Source organism: Stegostoma tigrinum, chromosome 9, assembly GCF_030684315.1.
Source record: "Stegostoma tigrinum isolate sSteTig4 chromosome 9, sSteTig4.hap1, whole genome shotgun sequence".
NCBI lineage: Eukaryota > Metazoa > Chordata > Chondrichthyes > Orectolobiformes > Stegostomatidae > Stegostoma > Stegostoma tigrinum.
This window is the reverse complement of record NC_081362.1, coordinates 9,502,746-9,519,797: the sequence shown is the minus strand read 5'-3', so window position 1 is coordinate 9,519,797 and position 17,052 is coordinate 9,502,746. Positions and strand designations below refer to the sequence as shown.

At 48.3% G+C, this 17,052-nt stretch overlaps 1 protein-coding gene across 3 annotated transcripts in view; it reads right to left on the bottom strand.

Moving 5' to 3' along the window:
- Positions 1 to 17,052, bottom strand: part of tmx4 (thioredoxin-related transmembrane protein 4) — a 46,539-nt gene that overhangs the window by 9,663 nt on the left and 19,824 nt on the right. For all 3 annotated transcript variants that reach the window (XM_048536774.2, XM_048536772.2, XM_048536775.2), the window contains exons 3-5: positions 9,010 to 9,055; positions 7,706 to 7,834; positions 5,512 to 5,557 (exon numbers count right to left, since the gene is read on the bottom strand). In XM_048536774.2, the coding sequence (XP_048392731.1) occupies positions 5,512 to 5,557; positions 7,706 to 7,834; positions 9,010 to 9,055 (221 nt within the window). The remainder of the gene's footprint in view (positions 1 to 5,511; positions 5,558 to 7,705; positions 7,835 to 9,009; positions 9,056 to 17,052) is intronic.

Below are 17,052 nucleotides of genomic sequence, written 5' to 3'. Positions count from 1 at the left end.
GTCCACGCCGAACATAATCCCAAACTAGACTGGTCCCAGAGACAGCAGGAACTGCAGATGCTGGAGAATCGGAGATAACAAGGTGTGGAGCTGGCTGTTACTAGACTGTTACCAGACTTCTGATCGAACCTCTCAAATTCCAAACTTAGTGCGGACTTTGTTCCTGGTGCACCTTCTCTTCAGCAGTAACATTGTATTCCTCGCTCCATTCTATTACCCTCATGCACTGTGTGCGGTGTGATCTCCCTTCGCGACATGCAAAACAAAACTCTTCCTTGTACCTAGGAGCACGTGACGTTGATAAATCATATCAAACCAACCTCCCAAAACATACATGAATCCACCACCACACCCCCTTGTTCTCCCAGCTCTGGGGTCACCGCAGCTTTCAAAGCCCCAAAGCCTGATATTTGAGAAGACCTATGACAAATTCAGGGCTAAACAGCAGGGTAAATGAAAGCTGCCATTGCCATCCCTCTAGCTATTGTGCACCTCTGGAGCAGCTGGAACTTGAACCTGGGTCTCCAAGTTCAGAGGAAGGGACGCCTCTACTATGTCACAAAAGTCCCAGTTACCATGTCTTCACTGTAAATCAGTTTTAACAGCTAATCTTGTAGAAATCTATAGAATTCTATCAGGACGAGACACAGTAGACACAGGAATGATGTCCGTGTTGATGGGGGTGGTCACAGGGCAGGCCAGTTAGGGCAAAGATGATGAGAAACCCAGGGATTTGGGAGCCTGTGGGGTTCTCTGCCACATAAAGCAGTTGCGGTCAAAACAATGAACGTTTTCAAAAGGAGTTAGATACAGTTCTTCAACCTAAAGGGATCAAAAAGGTACAGAGTTGGTCGATCAGCCATGATCGTGCTGAATGGCACAGCAAGCTCAAAGGGCCGAATGGACTACTCTGGTTCCCATTCGCATTTCCGTTTAAAGAAAAATCGGAAGCTTTAAGAAACCAGACAGGGGGAAAGTACACAACGTGTGGATGAAAAGCTGCCTGTCAATTTTCCATCCGCAAATTACACTCAAAAGGATTTGCTGTTTCAACTTGTGCATTTCAAATGCATGCTCGCTCTCTTAAAAAATTAAAGATCCATGCTATTGACAGATCTTAAGAAAGCCAATTTAGAATCCCAGCCATGGAATTAGCCAGGGTGTGCTTCTTCAATATCATCTCTTCAGCTAAAGCTCCTGGGGCATCCAAACCGCATTGATTTTCATAACACATTCACTTGATCTGAAGCATTAAATCAAAGAGAAGTTGAAGAGATTAAAGAGCTCTGAGAGATGGGCTAGTTGTTCTCTCTCTCTCTCTCGCTCTCTCTCTCTCTCTCTCTCTCTGCGGTTTTGTCCATTGTATAGTCTGTACCTGGCATTGTAGAGTCCAATCTTTGAAATTGAAAGATAACCTAGACATCACTGTAACAAACAAACTTCTGACTTCACAGCTTTCCTTTACAAAAAGCTAGCATTTAGATTGACGAATACACAAATGTCCACTCCACAGTGGAAGAGATTTTCAGCACAGGCGTCAATTGCATCAAAGACTAGGTCCAACCTCCCTCCATCAGTAGAAGAATCAATGACCCTCAACATCAGGGAACAAGGTGAATGGTCATGAATTTTTCAGCGTTTTGAGATTGTGGGGTTCCACTTTATTCCTAATTATTCATTCATACAGTCATAGATTTGTACAGCACAGAAACAGACCTTTTGGTCCAACTCATCCATGCTGACCAGATATCCTAGATAAATCTAGCCTCATTTGCCAGCATTTGGCCCATATCCCTCTAAACCCTTCCTATTCATGTATCCATCCAGATGCCTTTTAAATGTTCCAATTGTACCAGCCTCCACCACTTCCTCTGGCAGCTCATTCTATACACACAGCACACTGCGCATGAAAAAGGTGTCCCGCAGGGACCTTTGAAATCTCTCCCCTCTCGCCTTAAACTTATGCCCCTCTCGTTTTGAGTTCCCCTACCCTAGGGAAAAAGCATTATCCATGCCGCCTCCCATAATTTTATAAACTTCTGGAAGGTCACCCCTCAGCTCCTGGGAAAACAGGACCAGCAATCCCTCGGTGGGCTGGGGTTAACGCAAAAGGACCCGTGACAAGTTTATCAATGGATTTGAATGGAAGAAAAACATCAGAATCCAAACAGGAGGGTCTCTTTCCAGGCTGATCCCAGTTCTTTTGCCTATTTGGTTGCAACAGCCCTGAGTAAAATGGAGGAATGCCATTCAGTCCATCCAGCCTGTACTGTTCTTCAATTACATCATAGTTGGATCCACATCCTACCTCCATTGGCCCACAAGCACAAAAAAGAGGCCGAGTGATCTCAGAATCCTTACGGTGCCAAAAGAGATCATTTGGCCCATCAGGTCACGCCTGTTTCTCTGAATGTCCATCCTGGCCGAGACTCCAGGTGGAGCAAAATGGTTAAATGACCGTGGGACACAGGAGCAGAATTAGGCCACTCAACTCTGTCATTAAGAAGGGGCAGAGAGTGCCGCAAATACACCACAGGATGCAAGGAACAGCTGAAAAAGGCAGCCAGGGTTCTGTGCAAAACTACACTGAGGGTCGAAAGGCTGTTGTTTGTGGAGTATTGTCTTCAGTTTTGTGTATCGCAGTGAAGACTGGCACGGAGACAGAGCAACTCAGTTTACAGCACAGCAAGAGTTGAATAGTTAGATTGAGAGCTCAGCACGTCAACAAGGGTTTCAGAAGCTCATCGGGTGATCCAGTTAAAAGATCCTGATGAAGCAGCAAGGTGGCTGACAGTGGCAGGGACGCGGGTTCGATTCCACCCTCAGGTGACTGACTGTGTGGAGTTTGCACATTCTCCCCATGTCTGTGTGGGTTTCCTCCGGGTGCTCTGGTTTCCTCCCACAGTCCAAAGATGCGCAGGGTTAGGGTGGACTGGCTGCGCTAAATCGCAGGGTTACAGGGAGAGAGGGGCTGATCTCAGTGAGATGCTCATCGAAGGGTCTGTGTGATTTCAATAGGTAGAATGGCCTGCTTCCGCACGGTCGGGATTCTATGATAATCACACGGATTGGATAAGGAAGACTTAGAGAACATATTTCTGCTGCAGGATGAATCCAGGTTAAAAAGAGAAGCCAATGTTAACATTACAGTTGAGCTACTTCAGAGTGAAATCTTTAAATGTCCAAGACACGACTCACAAAATAGTGGAAATCCCTCAGACTCACTCTGGCAAAACAATTCAAACAGTTGAACTGAGACCTCACTTCTCTGAATTAAATGCATTAATTTATATAGTTGTGAGAAGTGGGCATTGCTGGCTGGATCAGATTTTGGGGCCTGTCCCCAGTTGCCATGGAGAAGGCAGCGCACCATCACCTTTTCGAACTGCTACAGTCCATGGGAGGGGGTGCAGAGAAGATTCACCAGAACATCGCCTGGAATGGAGCATTTCACATGGAGAGGCTGGATAAGCTCGATTTGAGCAGAGAAGCCCGAGGGGGAACTGCGCGAGCTTATGAGGGCCATGAACAGGGTGAGCAAGAGGCAGCTCCCCTCTTTGCTGAAGCGTCAATAACATGGGGGCATCAGTCTCAGGTCGAGGGCAGGTGGTTTTTAGGGGATTGAAGGAAAACGATTTTCACCCAGAGGGTGGTGAGAGTCTGGAAGGCATTGCCGGGATGTGCGCAGAAGAAACTGAACATGTAAGTGCTGGAAACTGGGTTAAGTGCAGAAGGTCTGAGTAGAGTCAACGAACCAAGGAACCGCTTCTGGGTTTCAGAACTCCACGTGTTGTGGGTTGGCCCACGATGTTGCGAGAGGAGGGGATTCCAAGACCTTGACCCAGGAACGGCCGATATATTTCCAAGTCAAGGGAGTGAGTGGCTTGGACGGGAACCTGCAGGGGGCAGCGTTTCCACGCATCTGCTACTCCTGCCCTCCTGTACGGAAGTGGTTGTGGGTTCAGACGATGCTATGCAAGGACCTTTGATGAACTGCTGAGTGCATGCTGGGAGAAAATGGGCAAGTAAATGAGATCAAAGTGCAGATCAACCTCGATCCAACAGCGTGACAAGGTGACCAACAAAGGCCTGTTCTGGAGTACTGTCCAGCTCTGGTTGCCCTTTTATAGGAAGGATATTAATAAACTGGGGAGGGCTCAGAAAAGGTTTAGCAGGATGCTGCCAGGAATGGAGGGTTTGAGTTATCCAAGAGGAGCCTCAGGCTTTTCTCACTGAAGCGTACGAGGTCGAGGGGTGACCTAAAAGGTTTACAAAAATCACGAAGGGTACAGATAAGACAAACAGCAAATGTTTTTCCCTAGGGTGGGACAACTTCAAGAATACTGGAGATATTTTTAAGGTGAGAGGAGAAAGATTTAAAAAAAAATCATACTAGGGGCAATTTTTTGATTAACAGAGAGCGGTTTGTGTGTGACACACTGGCAAAGTGGTGAATGCAGATAACATTTAAGAGACATTTCGGACAGTACGTAAAGAAAGAAATGTTTGGGGGGATATGGGCCGAGCTCAGGCAGGTGGCGCAGTTTTCGTTTGGGAACACGGACTGGTTGGACCGAAGGGTCAGTTTCTGTGCTGTGTGACCCAGTGACTGAATGGTCTCCCCAAGTCCTAAAAGCAAGGACGATATTCGAACCCCCATCCTTCGCTAACTCACAACTCCTACACTACAATATCATTCCGGGTGCTCCCTGGTGAATTCAATTAATAATAAAACGACATTACAAAATACAGCTCGCCGATCATACTGCCGTTCCTGTGGGCTTCCCGCTTCGGAGAATCTACTATTCACTGCAATTAATTTCATGCATTGCCTCACTCCAGCGAGATCAAACACAAAGCTAACTTTAAAAAAAAAACTATCAGAACAAAGCCGGGGAAGGAATTCTGAGGGGAGCACATGAACCCGTGTAGCCGAATCTCTGGGAGGCAGAAGAAGAAAAGCATCATTTGCACCGATCTCAGACACCCCACTGCCTTGGGGGTCACAATTTGGCACACAATCTTACGTGCTCTTACGAAGGCAAAATACTGCGGATGCTGGAAATCGGACACAAACAGAAAGCTGGAGGAAATCACCAGGTCTGGCAGTGGGTGGGAGGAGAGAGAAACAGGAGCTATTCAGAACTGAATACTCCTTGTGAAGAACACGGATTGAACCAGTTCTAGAGAAGTGTCATACTGGACTCCAAACATGAACTCTGTTTAATCGATCTGCACAGCCCAAGTTTCTCCAGCGTTCCCTGTGCTCTTCTACAGTACTCTTGTGCTTTTTAGTGAAACGCATGACATTTTCCTCAACAACTGAAACATTTGTTCATTTTGGGTCCAACTTTAAAATTAGTGAATGCTGCCAATGGGCCGCGCAGGGTATTACAGACAAGTATTATGATTCTGCAAGAATATTCCACAATCATAATATTCCCAACAGTGAACAGACAGCAAAACTTGATCATTATGCGAATGGTCTTGTGCGCTTTCACTCACACTCACCCTGATCCAGACGGAGAGTTGGAAAAGACTGGCCATCCCAGACATTCTAAAAGGAAGATGAGGGAAGAACAAAAGCAGATTAATTGGCAGGAAAAGAGTCGACCCCACTCCTCTGTCAAAACTCTTGCTTCAGGGCAGGGAGACAGCATTGAAATGGATCAGGACAGCCACTAGGGGCTGAATGGCTTCTCTCTGAGGTATTCAATACTAATCCAAAAGGGGCTGAAGTGATGGAGACCCTCCGCCAAAAAGTTGGGGGGGGAAGAAACTGGGGAGGGGAAAGTGGGGAGGGAGGAAGTACAAAGAAGTGGGGAGAAGGAGGAAAAAAAAGGGTGGAGGAAGGAGAAAGTGGGGGGGGGGGGAAGGAGGAGAAAGTGGGGGGGGGGAAGGAGGAGAAAGTGGGGGGGGGGGAAGGAGGAGAAAGTGGGGGGGGGGGAAGGAGGAGAAAGTGGGGGGAGTGAAGGAGGAGAAAGTGGGGGGGGGGGGAAGGAGGAGAAAGTGGGGGGGGGGGAAGGAGGAGAAAGTGGGGGGGGGGGGAAGGAGGAGAAAGTGGGGGGGGGGGAAGGAGGAGAAAGTGGGGGGGGGGAAGGAGGAGAAAGTGGGGGGGGGGGAAGGAGGAGAAAGTGGGGGGGGGGAAGGAGGAGAAAGTGGGGGGGGGGGAAGGAGGAGAAAGTGGGGGGGGGGAAGGAGGAGAAAGTGGGGGGGGGGGAAGGAGGAGAAAGTGGGGGGGGGGGGAAGGAGGAGAAAGTGGGGGGGGGAAGGAGGAGAAAGTGGGGGGGGAGGAGGAGGAGAAAGTGGGGGGGGGAGGAGGAGAAGGAGAAAGTGGGGGGCGGAGGAGGAGAAGGAGAAAGTGGGGGGCGGAGGAGGAGAAGGAGAAAGTGGGGGGCGGAGGAGGAGAAGGAGAAAGTGGGGGGCGGAGGAGGAGAAGGAGAAAGTGGGGGGCGGAGGAGGAGAAGGAGAAAGTGGGGGGCGGAGGAAGAGAAGGAGAAAGTGGGGGGCGGAGGAAGAGAAGGAGAAAGTGGGGGGCGGAGGAAGAGAAGGAGAAAGTGGGGGGCGGAGGAGGAGAAGGAGAAAGTGGGAGGAGGAGAAGGAGAAAGTGGGGGGGGGGAGGAGGAGAAGGAGAAAGTGGGGGGGGAGGAGGAAGAGGGGAAGGAGAAAATTTGCGGGGGGGGGGGAAGAAGAGGAGAAGGAGAAAATTTGGGGGGCGGGGGGAGGGGGCTACGGATAGGGACTTGCCTCGATTCAGTTGTCGAGCCTGCACTGCCTGAGGCTTTGACAGAGCTCCCTACAAACCTGGAGATAGCATCACTGCTGTGGTGCAGAAAGCTTTGCAGGCAATTAGCACAGAGCACAGTCCATCAGGCAGCGAAACAAGTTCAATAATGGGACCCAGGTCTCATGGATAATGCTCACATCTGTTACCCTTGAGAAGGGTAATGGTGAGCCACACCACTTTAGTGAGCTGCTGGCTTGTTGGGAGGCCAGGACTAACTTATAAACAAATACAACTATCCAGAGGGATGTTTAAGGAATTAACAGCATTCACCTATTAATTAGCTGGTGCTCAGGGCAACAGGGAGGAAGTACCACCCGACTAATCCACCTTCAGGCTAGGAGCACAGGGTCTTGGTTCAACAACTCCATCCAAATGTCAGCCCCTCCCTCTGACAGTGCCTCACTGCCCCCCTCCCCCAACTTCAGGCAGCACCGCCCCAACCTCTGCCCAGCACTGTCCCCCCCCTCCCCCCCTCAGACAGCGCCTACACCCTCCGCCCAGACAGTGCCAGACCCCTCTCCCCTCCCACAGTGCCGCCCCACTGCCGCAGCACCATGTCCCGCTCCCCCCTCCACTCCTACACTGTACCCGCGAGTTTTGTGGCCCAATCCCTGGAGCGAGGGGCTCAAACCCGCTAATTGCCTCATTCAGAGGTGAGAGTGCCTCCCACTGAGCAAAACAGGCCGTCAGGGTCTTGTATCCGAACCTAGTCCTGCTTCACCCCCTCCCCTCACCCCAATAAGCCCTCACTCAAAGGAGTGAGTAAGGGAGTGAAGAAACACAACTCATGACGACCAAGGGTTAAATGTACGTGACTCTGGAAGTAACACAGTGTATCTCTGACTCATCGGCATTAGCATCAAGCAGCCTGCCAGCGTCAAATATTTACTTCTACCATAAAAGAAATGTAGTCATTACACGACAGAAGATGGAGATTTCCACCCGCTAATCGATTCGACTGCCTCCCACTTCTTCTCCTTAATGAAACTCTGGAAATCCTCCAGCATCCTCGCTCCATGATATTTCCGAAAAGCACCTTCTTTGGCACTGACAGGAGGGAAACAATGACATACAGGGTGGTGCTGAAGCCTGAAGCTCAGGTCAATTGAAAAAGAAAACACACAGTTGAGCAAGTTACAGGCACGTAGAAAAATCACAAATAAAAAAAGTGCGGGGAGGCTCGAAGTGCAGCAGCTCATTGCAGCACAATTGAGTGAAATGATAAATAATGGGGAGCTAGCAATAGGAATGCTAGCACTGCATCGGCCCAGCTGTCTGTCTTCAGTAAGGCGTGGAAGCACGAACTCTGCCTTGTTCCTGGCATCTTGGACCAACAAACACAGTAAGATTTGACCATTTTATCCTCAAGGTTCCAGGATTGGGGAACACAGGTAACTCGGCAGAGGGGGGGGAAAAACACTGCACCCCTCAGCTAGATCTTTTGCGAATCACAGCAACGGCATTTTACGCCGTCTCCCTAATTCATTCAGGGCATGGCTGGCCCGGCAGGCATTCGATGCCCACCTCTCCTTGCCCCTCGAGAAGGTGGTGGTGAGCTGCCTCCTCGAACCGCTGCAGTCCACCCGCTGCGGCTTGACCCACGAAGCCCTAAGGGAGGGAATTCCAGGATTTTGACCCCAGCGACAGTCCAAAGAATGGTGATACATTTCCAAGTTGGGACGTTGAGGGGGCTGGAGGTGCTGGTGTTCTCATATCGTGTGCTGCCCTTGTCCTTCTAAGTGAACGTGGTTGTGGGTTTGGAAGGTGCTAAGAAGCCTCGGTCACTGACTGTAGAAAATAAAAGTGACACATGCAGAGCTGGTGGGAAGATGGGGCATTCCTATCAATTTGCCGGGGCGGGGGGTGCAAATAATAAGACCCTCACTGCAGATGTGTTTGAATTGATCTATTGAAAAGACATTGCCAGGGAGTGGGTGGGACTTGAACCCAGGGCTCCCAGCTTTGGGGCGTTTGGGAGTGGGGGACGCTACCTCCGTGCCAGGAGAGCGTTAGAGATTTCACAGTATTCTTACACAACTAGCATAAGGCCACAGAGCTGAGGGGGTTCAGTTTAGCAAAATACCGAGATTGAGGGAAGCAATCCGAGCATCCAGAAAACGCGAAGGCCAGTGTAAATCCTGCTCGAGCGAATGCAGTTTTTCATTCCCCGCGCAGGAATAAAGACAGCAGGGCAGCTATGACAGCAATCAACGTGTACTTACTGGTAAATGGTTGGCAGGGTGGTGACAAAGAAACGGCCACTCAAACCTGATTTAGAGGAGAAAGAAAATATAAGACTGTCGCGCAATTTCAACACCAGGCCTTCACCATTACTCAGACCAAAGGCGGCAACACTGAGGTTCCCTTACGGGGACACGTTCCACCTGTGGACCCCTCTGTGAGACGGGAGATGGGTGCTTATATTTTCGGCAACGTGAACAGCAGCGTCCAAATGCTAAAACACGACCAGCTCGATAGCCAGTAATTCTGCAATCCAGTCCTGGTCCTCATCCAGAAATACAACACACTGCATTTCCAATGCAAAGTTCACGTGACATGAGTCAAGGTGCATTTTCAAACAAATAAACGCTCTGGCATTGCAGTTTAAGTCAAAGGGATACAATTATAACAGCACCGCATGGCAGCGCTCCAGTTAAGACTCAAACAGCAAGGCAGCTCATGTCACAGGAACAATTCCGCTGAAAACTTCCTATGAAACCATAAGACATAGGAGCAGAAATTAGGCTACTCAGCCCATCGAGTCTGCTCTGCCATTCAATCATGGCCAGTAATTTCCTCCTTCCCATTGTCCTGCTTTCTCCCCATAACCCTTGATAATCAAGAACCTATCTATCTCAGTCTTAAATATACTCAATGACCCGGCCTCCGCGGCCTTCTGTGGCAGTGAATTCCACAGATTCACCACTCTCTGGCTAAGGAAGTTTCTCCCTACCTCCTGCTTTGGAGGCTTTGACAGAGGCTGCCCGGCATCCAGAACACTAAGTGGCGTACACGTTCAGTGACGCTGGGAATCAGCTGGGACTCCAGGTACTAAATTAAAAAGCAACTGAAAACAAAACACGACAGATGCCGGAAATCAGAAACAAACACAAAACGCTCAGCTGGTCCAGCAGCATCCGTGGAAAGAAATCAGAGTTAGCGTTTCCAGTCCACCGTTCTGAGGAAGGGTGGCTGGGCCCCGAACTGTTAACTCCGATTTCTTTCGCTGATGCTGCCAGACCTGATGAGTTCTTCCAGCAACTTCTGGCTTTGGTTGGGACTTCGGGTATACTGGTAAAAGCCACTGCAGTCGTTGCAGCTTCAACAATACCCCTGAATCAGCTCTCCTCATGCGACTGAAGACCGCTTCCCCAAAGTGGGACACTGTCGAACAATCAAACACCATGGCAGCACACCTCGGAGTCTCTTTTTGACTTGGACGGTAAGCATCCTGATGTCACCAGCACAGGAAAGGGGCTGACAGCCTATCCTCTGGCGAGAGTCTCTGGTCAACACACTGTTGTTACCACAGTAGAGTCATACAGCACAGAAACTGTCCCTTCGGTCCAAATTGTCCACGCCTATCAGATACCCTAAATTAACCTTGTCCCATTTTCCAGCATTTGGCCCCTATCCTCCTAAACCCTTCCTATCCATGTACCCATCCAGATGCCTTTTAAATGTTGTCATTGTGCCAGCCTCCACCACTTCCTCTGGCAGCTCCTTCCATACACATACCACCCTGTGTCAAAAAATTGCCCCTTAGGTCCCCTTTAAATCTTTCCACTCTCACCTTAAGCCTATGCCCTCTAGTTTTGGACTCTCCTCCCCTGGAGAAAAGACCTTGGCTGTTCACCCTATCCACACAGCAGTGTACCTCCTCCCACACACTGGTATTTTATTTTCGAGCAGCATCTTTGTTCACAAGAATGGAAGGCACGTTCCTCGAAGATGCAAAATATAAGCTTAAAAAGGTGCGAGCGTTTCCGCCACACACCCTCTCTCTTCAAAAGGGCTGATTAATGGTTTCAGATCTTCACCATAAAAGCCTACAGATGACTTTCTCAAACCTCTCGTTGAGCAGGAAACCGCTGGGATACTTTATCCTCTGCAATTAGGGCAGTTTGCTCTCTAATTACTGAGCTCCGAGGTCGAGACAGTTGACATGAAACCAGGCAGATTAGCTCACTTCCTAAAACGAGAAGTCACATTCTGAGGATGCGGGCATCACTGGCTGGGTCAACATTTATTTTCCCCATTCCCTGCTCACAGTAGTCAGCTGCTACAGCGCACGTGACCCAAGAGCACTCAGAACATTGCACAAAGTCCCACCAACAGTGAACGAGCTGTGCCGATATGTGTCTGACAAACATCCCTAGTGTGTGTCACGCAGACATCCCAAAAACTAACAGGTGACAAGACCACTCCCATCAGCTACTGGATGCCATGGATCCTAAAATTGGGAGAAATGTCATTAACTTCTTAACTTTCCCGTGGGACGAAGGTGTCATGGGAAAGTTCAGCATTTATTGTCCACCCCTGATCACCAGGTGCCCTGCTGGGGTCATTTCCAGAAGGCAATTCAGAGGCCACCCTATGGCTCTGGGCCTGGAGTCACATGTCGGCCAGACCAGGTAAAGATGGTAGATTTTCTTTCCTAAAAGGACATGGGCTTTCCCCAACAATTATAGTCGTCAGTTGTCATGCAGAGATCCCACTTTCAGTCCCAGAGTTTATTAATTTGAATTTAAACTTCAGGAACCACCTTGGCGACTGGTGAAATCTTCCCTCAAGGAGGCAGTCCCCGAAGGGAATAGAACCGGTGAGTGAGACAGACCATGAAACTAGCCCTCACTCTTATCGTCTTGTTCAAACAAAAGAGCAAGAGTGTGTTTTTCAGCACACTGAACCTGATCTACTACTAAAGGGAGATAAATATCTCCTTTATTAACGGTGGTACAGTGGATCAGCGGTTAGCACTGCTGACTCACAATGTCAGGGACCCGGATTCGATTCCAGCCTCAGGCGACTGTCTGTGTGGAGTTTGCACATTCTCCCCGAGTCTGCGTGGGTTTCCTCCCGCAGCCTAAAGATGTGTTGGTTCGGGTGGATTGGCCATGCTAAATTACCCTTAGTGTCCAGGGATGTGCAGGGTAGGTGGGTTAGCCATTGGTAATGTAGGGTTACAGGGATAGGATAGGGGGTGGGTCTGGGTGGGAAGCCCTTCAGAGAGTCGGTGTGGGCTTAATGGGCTGAATGACCTGCTGTCGGAATTCTACAAAATTATAGTCCTTAGGGATCAAAGGATGTGGGCAGAAAGCGGGAAACAGCTGGATTATGCAGTGGGCTGGACGGCCTACTCCTGTTCTCTGTCTAACACAATCATGGCTGATCACACACTTCAATATCTTCTGCCCACAACATTTCCGCAGATGCTTACGCCCTTGATATAGCTCCAGTATGACCAGTACATTGACTGGAGGGGAAAACCAGCAAAACCTCAGGGTCTAGTTTATTCGGTCAATGTCATCACCACCACAATGTACTTCCCACAAAGTGGCTACCAGATTTTAAACAGGGAATACAGCTTATTAAGCAATTTCTCAGCTGTGAAGCTACTGGACGGTATGATGAAGTGCAATATAATTCCATGCTTTTTGCAGAACAGTTCCCCTGCACAAGACTTCTGATTGTTGAGAACGAACCAAACATAGAAGCAAAACCCTCTTTAAAAGTTTTAATGCAGCTTTAGCTTATTTAACTCAATATGAAAAACAAGAACAAATTGATTCCGAGTATATATTTTGTACTGATTTATCTGAAATAAAACACAGAGGCAGTTTGTTGACACAGGAAAAAGACCACGATGTAATGTCCCGATAATCTAAACGGCATCCAAATACTTTGCAAGATCATTTCTCTGGATTGTAACAATTCGCCTACTTCATTATTTCAGTTGCGAACGAATTATCTGCAAACTCATGCAGATACAGATCGATTTATACAGTTCACTAACCAGCACGTCCAGATTTCAAAACCTGCTTTTCCATAGCGCCCATGATGCCCGCCAAAGAATTTCAGAGCTATTTAAAATTCGAGCGATTGTGAAAGTGTAACCACAGCTGTCGTAAAAGAAAAACACACAACCGCGAGATCGAGTCATGGAGGTCCACAGCACGGAAGCAGGCCCTTCAGCCCAACTCATCCACGCCAGCCTCTGTAATCATGTGAGAATGACCAGCTCAGGTGCCCAGACAGCTGGTTTGTGATGTGAAGTGCTTGCCAGCAGCACGGGTTCAATTCTCACACCCAACCTCGACCCAGTGTTGGAGGCTGGCACATGCTAAGGGCCAGGACAACGTGCTGAGGGGCGCAGTAAAGCTTGGGGCAGCTGCTGCCAAGGTGCAGCAGAGAAGGACCACAGTCTGAGGTCTTTCTGCTGAAGGTAAATGGGGGTCCGTGCAGTTAACGGAGCCTCCTCATGCCTCAAATGCATGCGGAAATTGTCTGGATCAAGTAAGAGATGCCTTTAGTTTGTTAGTTATTATGAGTCAAACTCCAATGTTTGTTTCCTTCGTATGTTACTGAAGTTGCTGGGGAGTAATCTCCTACTCCAGCTCTTCCCTCAACTGAGGCCTGGTGACCCTCAGGTTAAACTCGCTGCCAGTTGGGGGCATTTTTCACTGGAGCATCGCAGGTTGAGGCAACCTTGTAGAAGTTTATAAAATAATGAGGGACACAGATCGGGTTCATGGTAGGTAACAAGGTTTAGGGCTGGATGGACACAGCAGGCCAAGCAGCAGACGAGCAGGAAGGCTGACGTTTCAGGCCTAGATGCAATGATAGTTGTCTTTTCCCTAGGATGTGGGATTTCAACACTAGGAGGCACATTTTTAGGGCAAGAAGAGAAATATTTAAAGAATACATGAGTGGCAATTTTTGTTTTATTACACAGAGGGTGGCTCATGTGTGGAATGAACTTCCTGAGGAAGCGGTGAACGTGGGTATAGTTACAGCATTTAAAAGACATTTGGATAAGTTCACGAATGGGAAAGGTTTGGAGGGATATGGGCCAGGAGCACACGGGTGGGACTAGTTTAGTTTGGGATTATGTTCGGCATGGGCTGGTTAGACCGAAAGGTCTGTTTCTGTGCTGTATGAATCTATGACTTGTGTTCCTCTGGAAACATTACCACTTTATTGATCAAACAGCCTGCTTCGGTGATGGTGAAATAATCACCGGTTAAGATTGTGGGGATAAATCCACTTTCTCTGCCCACCCCCAACCCTGGCACCAAACCCTACCCCGCCTCCCCCTATGACCCTTGTCCACAACAGTGCCAAGGCATACTTTATACCCACTTGAGAGAGCAGACAGAACCTCAGTTCTCGAAGCCAAAAAGCTGCACCTCCAACAGAACTGCACTCCCCAACTCACTACTTATGCTGAAGTGCCTGGAGTGGTACTTCAAAAAGGATGGTTTTCTGCAAATTCATTTCTCAAAATTAACCCAATTGACATAAACAAGTTCTATCAATTTAAGTGTGCACATTAAGATGTCCTCTTCTTCTGCAGAAGACTCTCAAATCTGATTAAACTAATTTGCTCATCCAGATTCTATGAGACACAGAGTAGTGCACTTTACAGGAGTTATTCCTTCTGCAATGTGCAATTATTGGGCACTTAACGCATTCCAATTCGAATTGCAAATGTATCAAATTAGTTCACGTCATCACAAATTTCACTGAAAACAAAAGCCACTCTGAAGGTCTCATTGAGTCATACAGCACAGAAACTGGCCCTTCTGTCCGACCAGTCAATACCAACCCCGATCCCAAACTCTACTAGTCCCATCTGCCTGCTCCTGCCCATGTCCCTGCAAACCATTCCTATTCCGGTACTGGTCAGAATATGTTTTAAATGTTATAACTGGGCCTGCACCCAATACTTCCTCTGAAAGGTCATTCCACATGTGAACAATCCTCTGTCAAAAATTTGCTCCAATTGTCTTTTTTTTTTAAAATTCTCTCTCATTATAAATGTGCCCTCTAGTCTAGAAATCCCCCACCCTAGGGAGGAGACGCCTACCACCAAACCTACTTGTACCTCTCACGATTCTGTAAAGCTCCATCAGGCATCTCACAACCTCATACACTCCAGTGAAAAAAGTCCCAGCCTTCCTTTAGAACACCTTCCATATCCATCAAGAATCTCTTCTGAACCGTCTCCAGCTTAATTACATCGTTCTTCTAACCGGGCAACCAGAAGTGGATGCGAGAGTCACATGCACTGTGGTTGAAAGGAATGGAACTGAATTGAAAACACACACCCTGCAGACCAAAGGCTTCAAAAGGCACATGATGGCTATCGATTTTGGTCAGACAAATATGGCATTGTGGGAGATGTTTTGGTGCAGAGGGATTTGGGTGTCCTTGTGCATGAATCAATGAAAGCTAATATACAGTTCCATTAGGTAATAAGGAGGGCAAATGGAGTTATATTGGTAAAGAAATTGGGTCTGAAAGTAAGGAAGTGTTGCCGCAACTGTACAACTATGGGTGAGACAGTCCCCGGAATACTGTACAAAGTTTTGGTCTCATTCCTTGCGGAAGGATGTAATTGCATGTGAGGCGGTTCAGAGGGAGTTTAACTATGCTATTTGCAGAGACGATATGCTTTTCGAATGAGGAGAGATTCTGCAGGTCAGGACTATTCTCAAACAAGTTTTGAAGAATGAGAGGGGATCTTATTGAGGTCTATAAGATGCTGAAGCAGATTGACAAAGCAGATGCAGAGTGAATGTTTCCTTATATGGGGAAATCTGGAATGAGCAGTTATACTTTCGGGTCGGGGTAGCAGACTTAAAACACAGATGGGGAGGAATTACTTCTCTCAAAAGGGTAGTGAGTCTGTGGAGTTCGAGACACCATAGCACGGTGAATAAATTTGAGGAGATAGCTTTTTAAATAGCAAAGGGGATAGTAATGGGAAGGAGATGGAGGCTGGGGGATGTGGCATGATGCATTGCAAAGAAAGGCGCCTTCCCAATGCCAGCACTCTCAGTCGGGCGCTCATGCCTTGTGAAAGAAGGACAACCACCATCTCCCTCTACCCCTCTCCCCCCGTCAACCACTCCAACCCCAGCAGTCCACAGGGTCTGCTTACTTGTGGTGCTCCTTCAGTAAGACAGGTCCAGCTTCAATTGGGGTCATGTTGACCAGGGCGGCATGCATTGTCCACTTAGGACCTTAATTGGCAGGAGGACCTCAATTTGGGCAGAAGCAGGATGGCATTCACATGGCACCCTTGCACCTGATTCAATGTCCTCCCACACCCAAATATACCACACTACAGTGCAGATGGCATGCCCTCTTATGACCTGTGAAGGGCACTCCATAAGAGGGCATTTCTGAAACCTGGGTCAACCTTTGAACAAAAGTCCAATACTAAACTGCAGTGTTCAGTAACTATTTCCCAGCTTTGAACACTGGCTTCCTCTGCATCTAGTAATGGTTCATATAAAAGAGCTAGGTGCAGAAGTAGGCCATTCAGCCTCTCAAATCTGCTCTCCCATTTCAATTTGATCACAGCCAACTCATCTCGGCCTCGACCTCGCTTTCCTGGCCGTTCCCTGTGAACCTTTTAACCAGTTACTAACTAAATAAGGGGTCAGTTAGCTCCACAGGTTGGATGGCTGCTTTGTGATACAGAGTGACCAGAGCAGCACGGGTTCAATTTCCCCACAATCCTGCATTATTAGAAAGGATTCACCTTCTTACCTGAAGCGTGGTGACCCTCAGGTTAAACCCGCACCCCCTTCAGTCATCTCTCTCCAACGAGAGCAAGGCTACAGTCTGTTAAGAGTCGCTTTACCTTTACTAATTAAAATTCTGCCTATCCCGGACTTAAATTTACCCAGCACACTCTGGGGTGACAAACGCCGCAGATTCACGGCCCTTTAAAGGAAGGTGGCATCAAGAAGAAGTCATCCCCTTTCAATTACCAACCCCCTTTCCCCCTCCTTCTCCTTCCCATACAAACCTCATACCATCCCCTGCCAAAACCCTCCCAATATCACTTACATGTGGGGACTTAGCAGATCAAAGTTAAAAGGGGAATCGGCAGGAGAATTCGGCCAAGAAATAGACAAATGAATGGCGCAGCAGATTCAATGGGCTGAATGGCCTAATTCTGCTCCTCTACCTTATGGTCTTAGAGATCACTCTGTTCTCCTGGGAATCTGGCAGGTGTCATTCCCACAGCC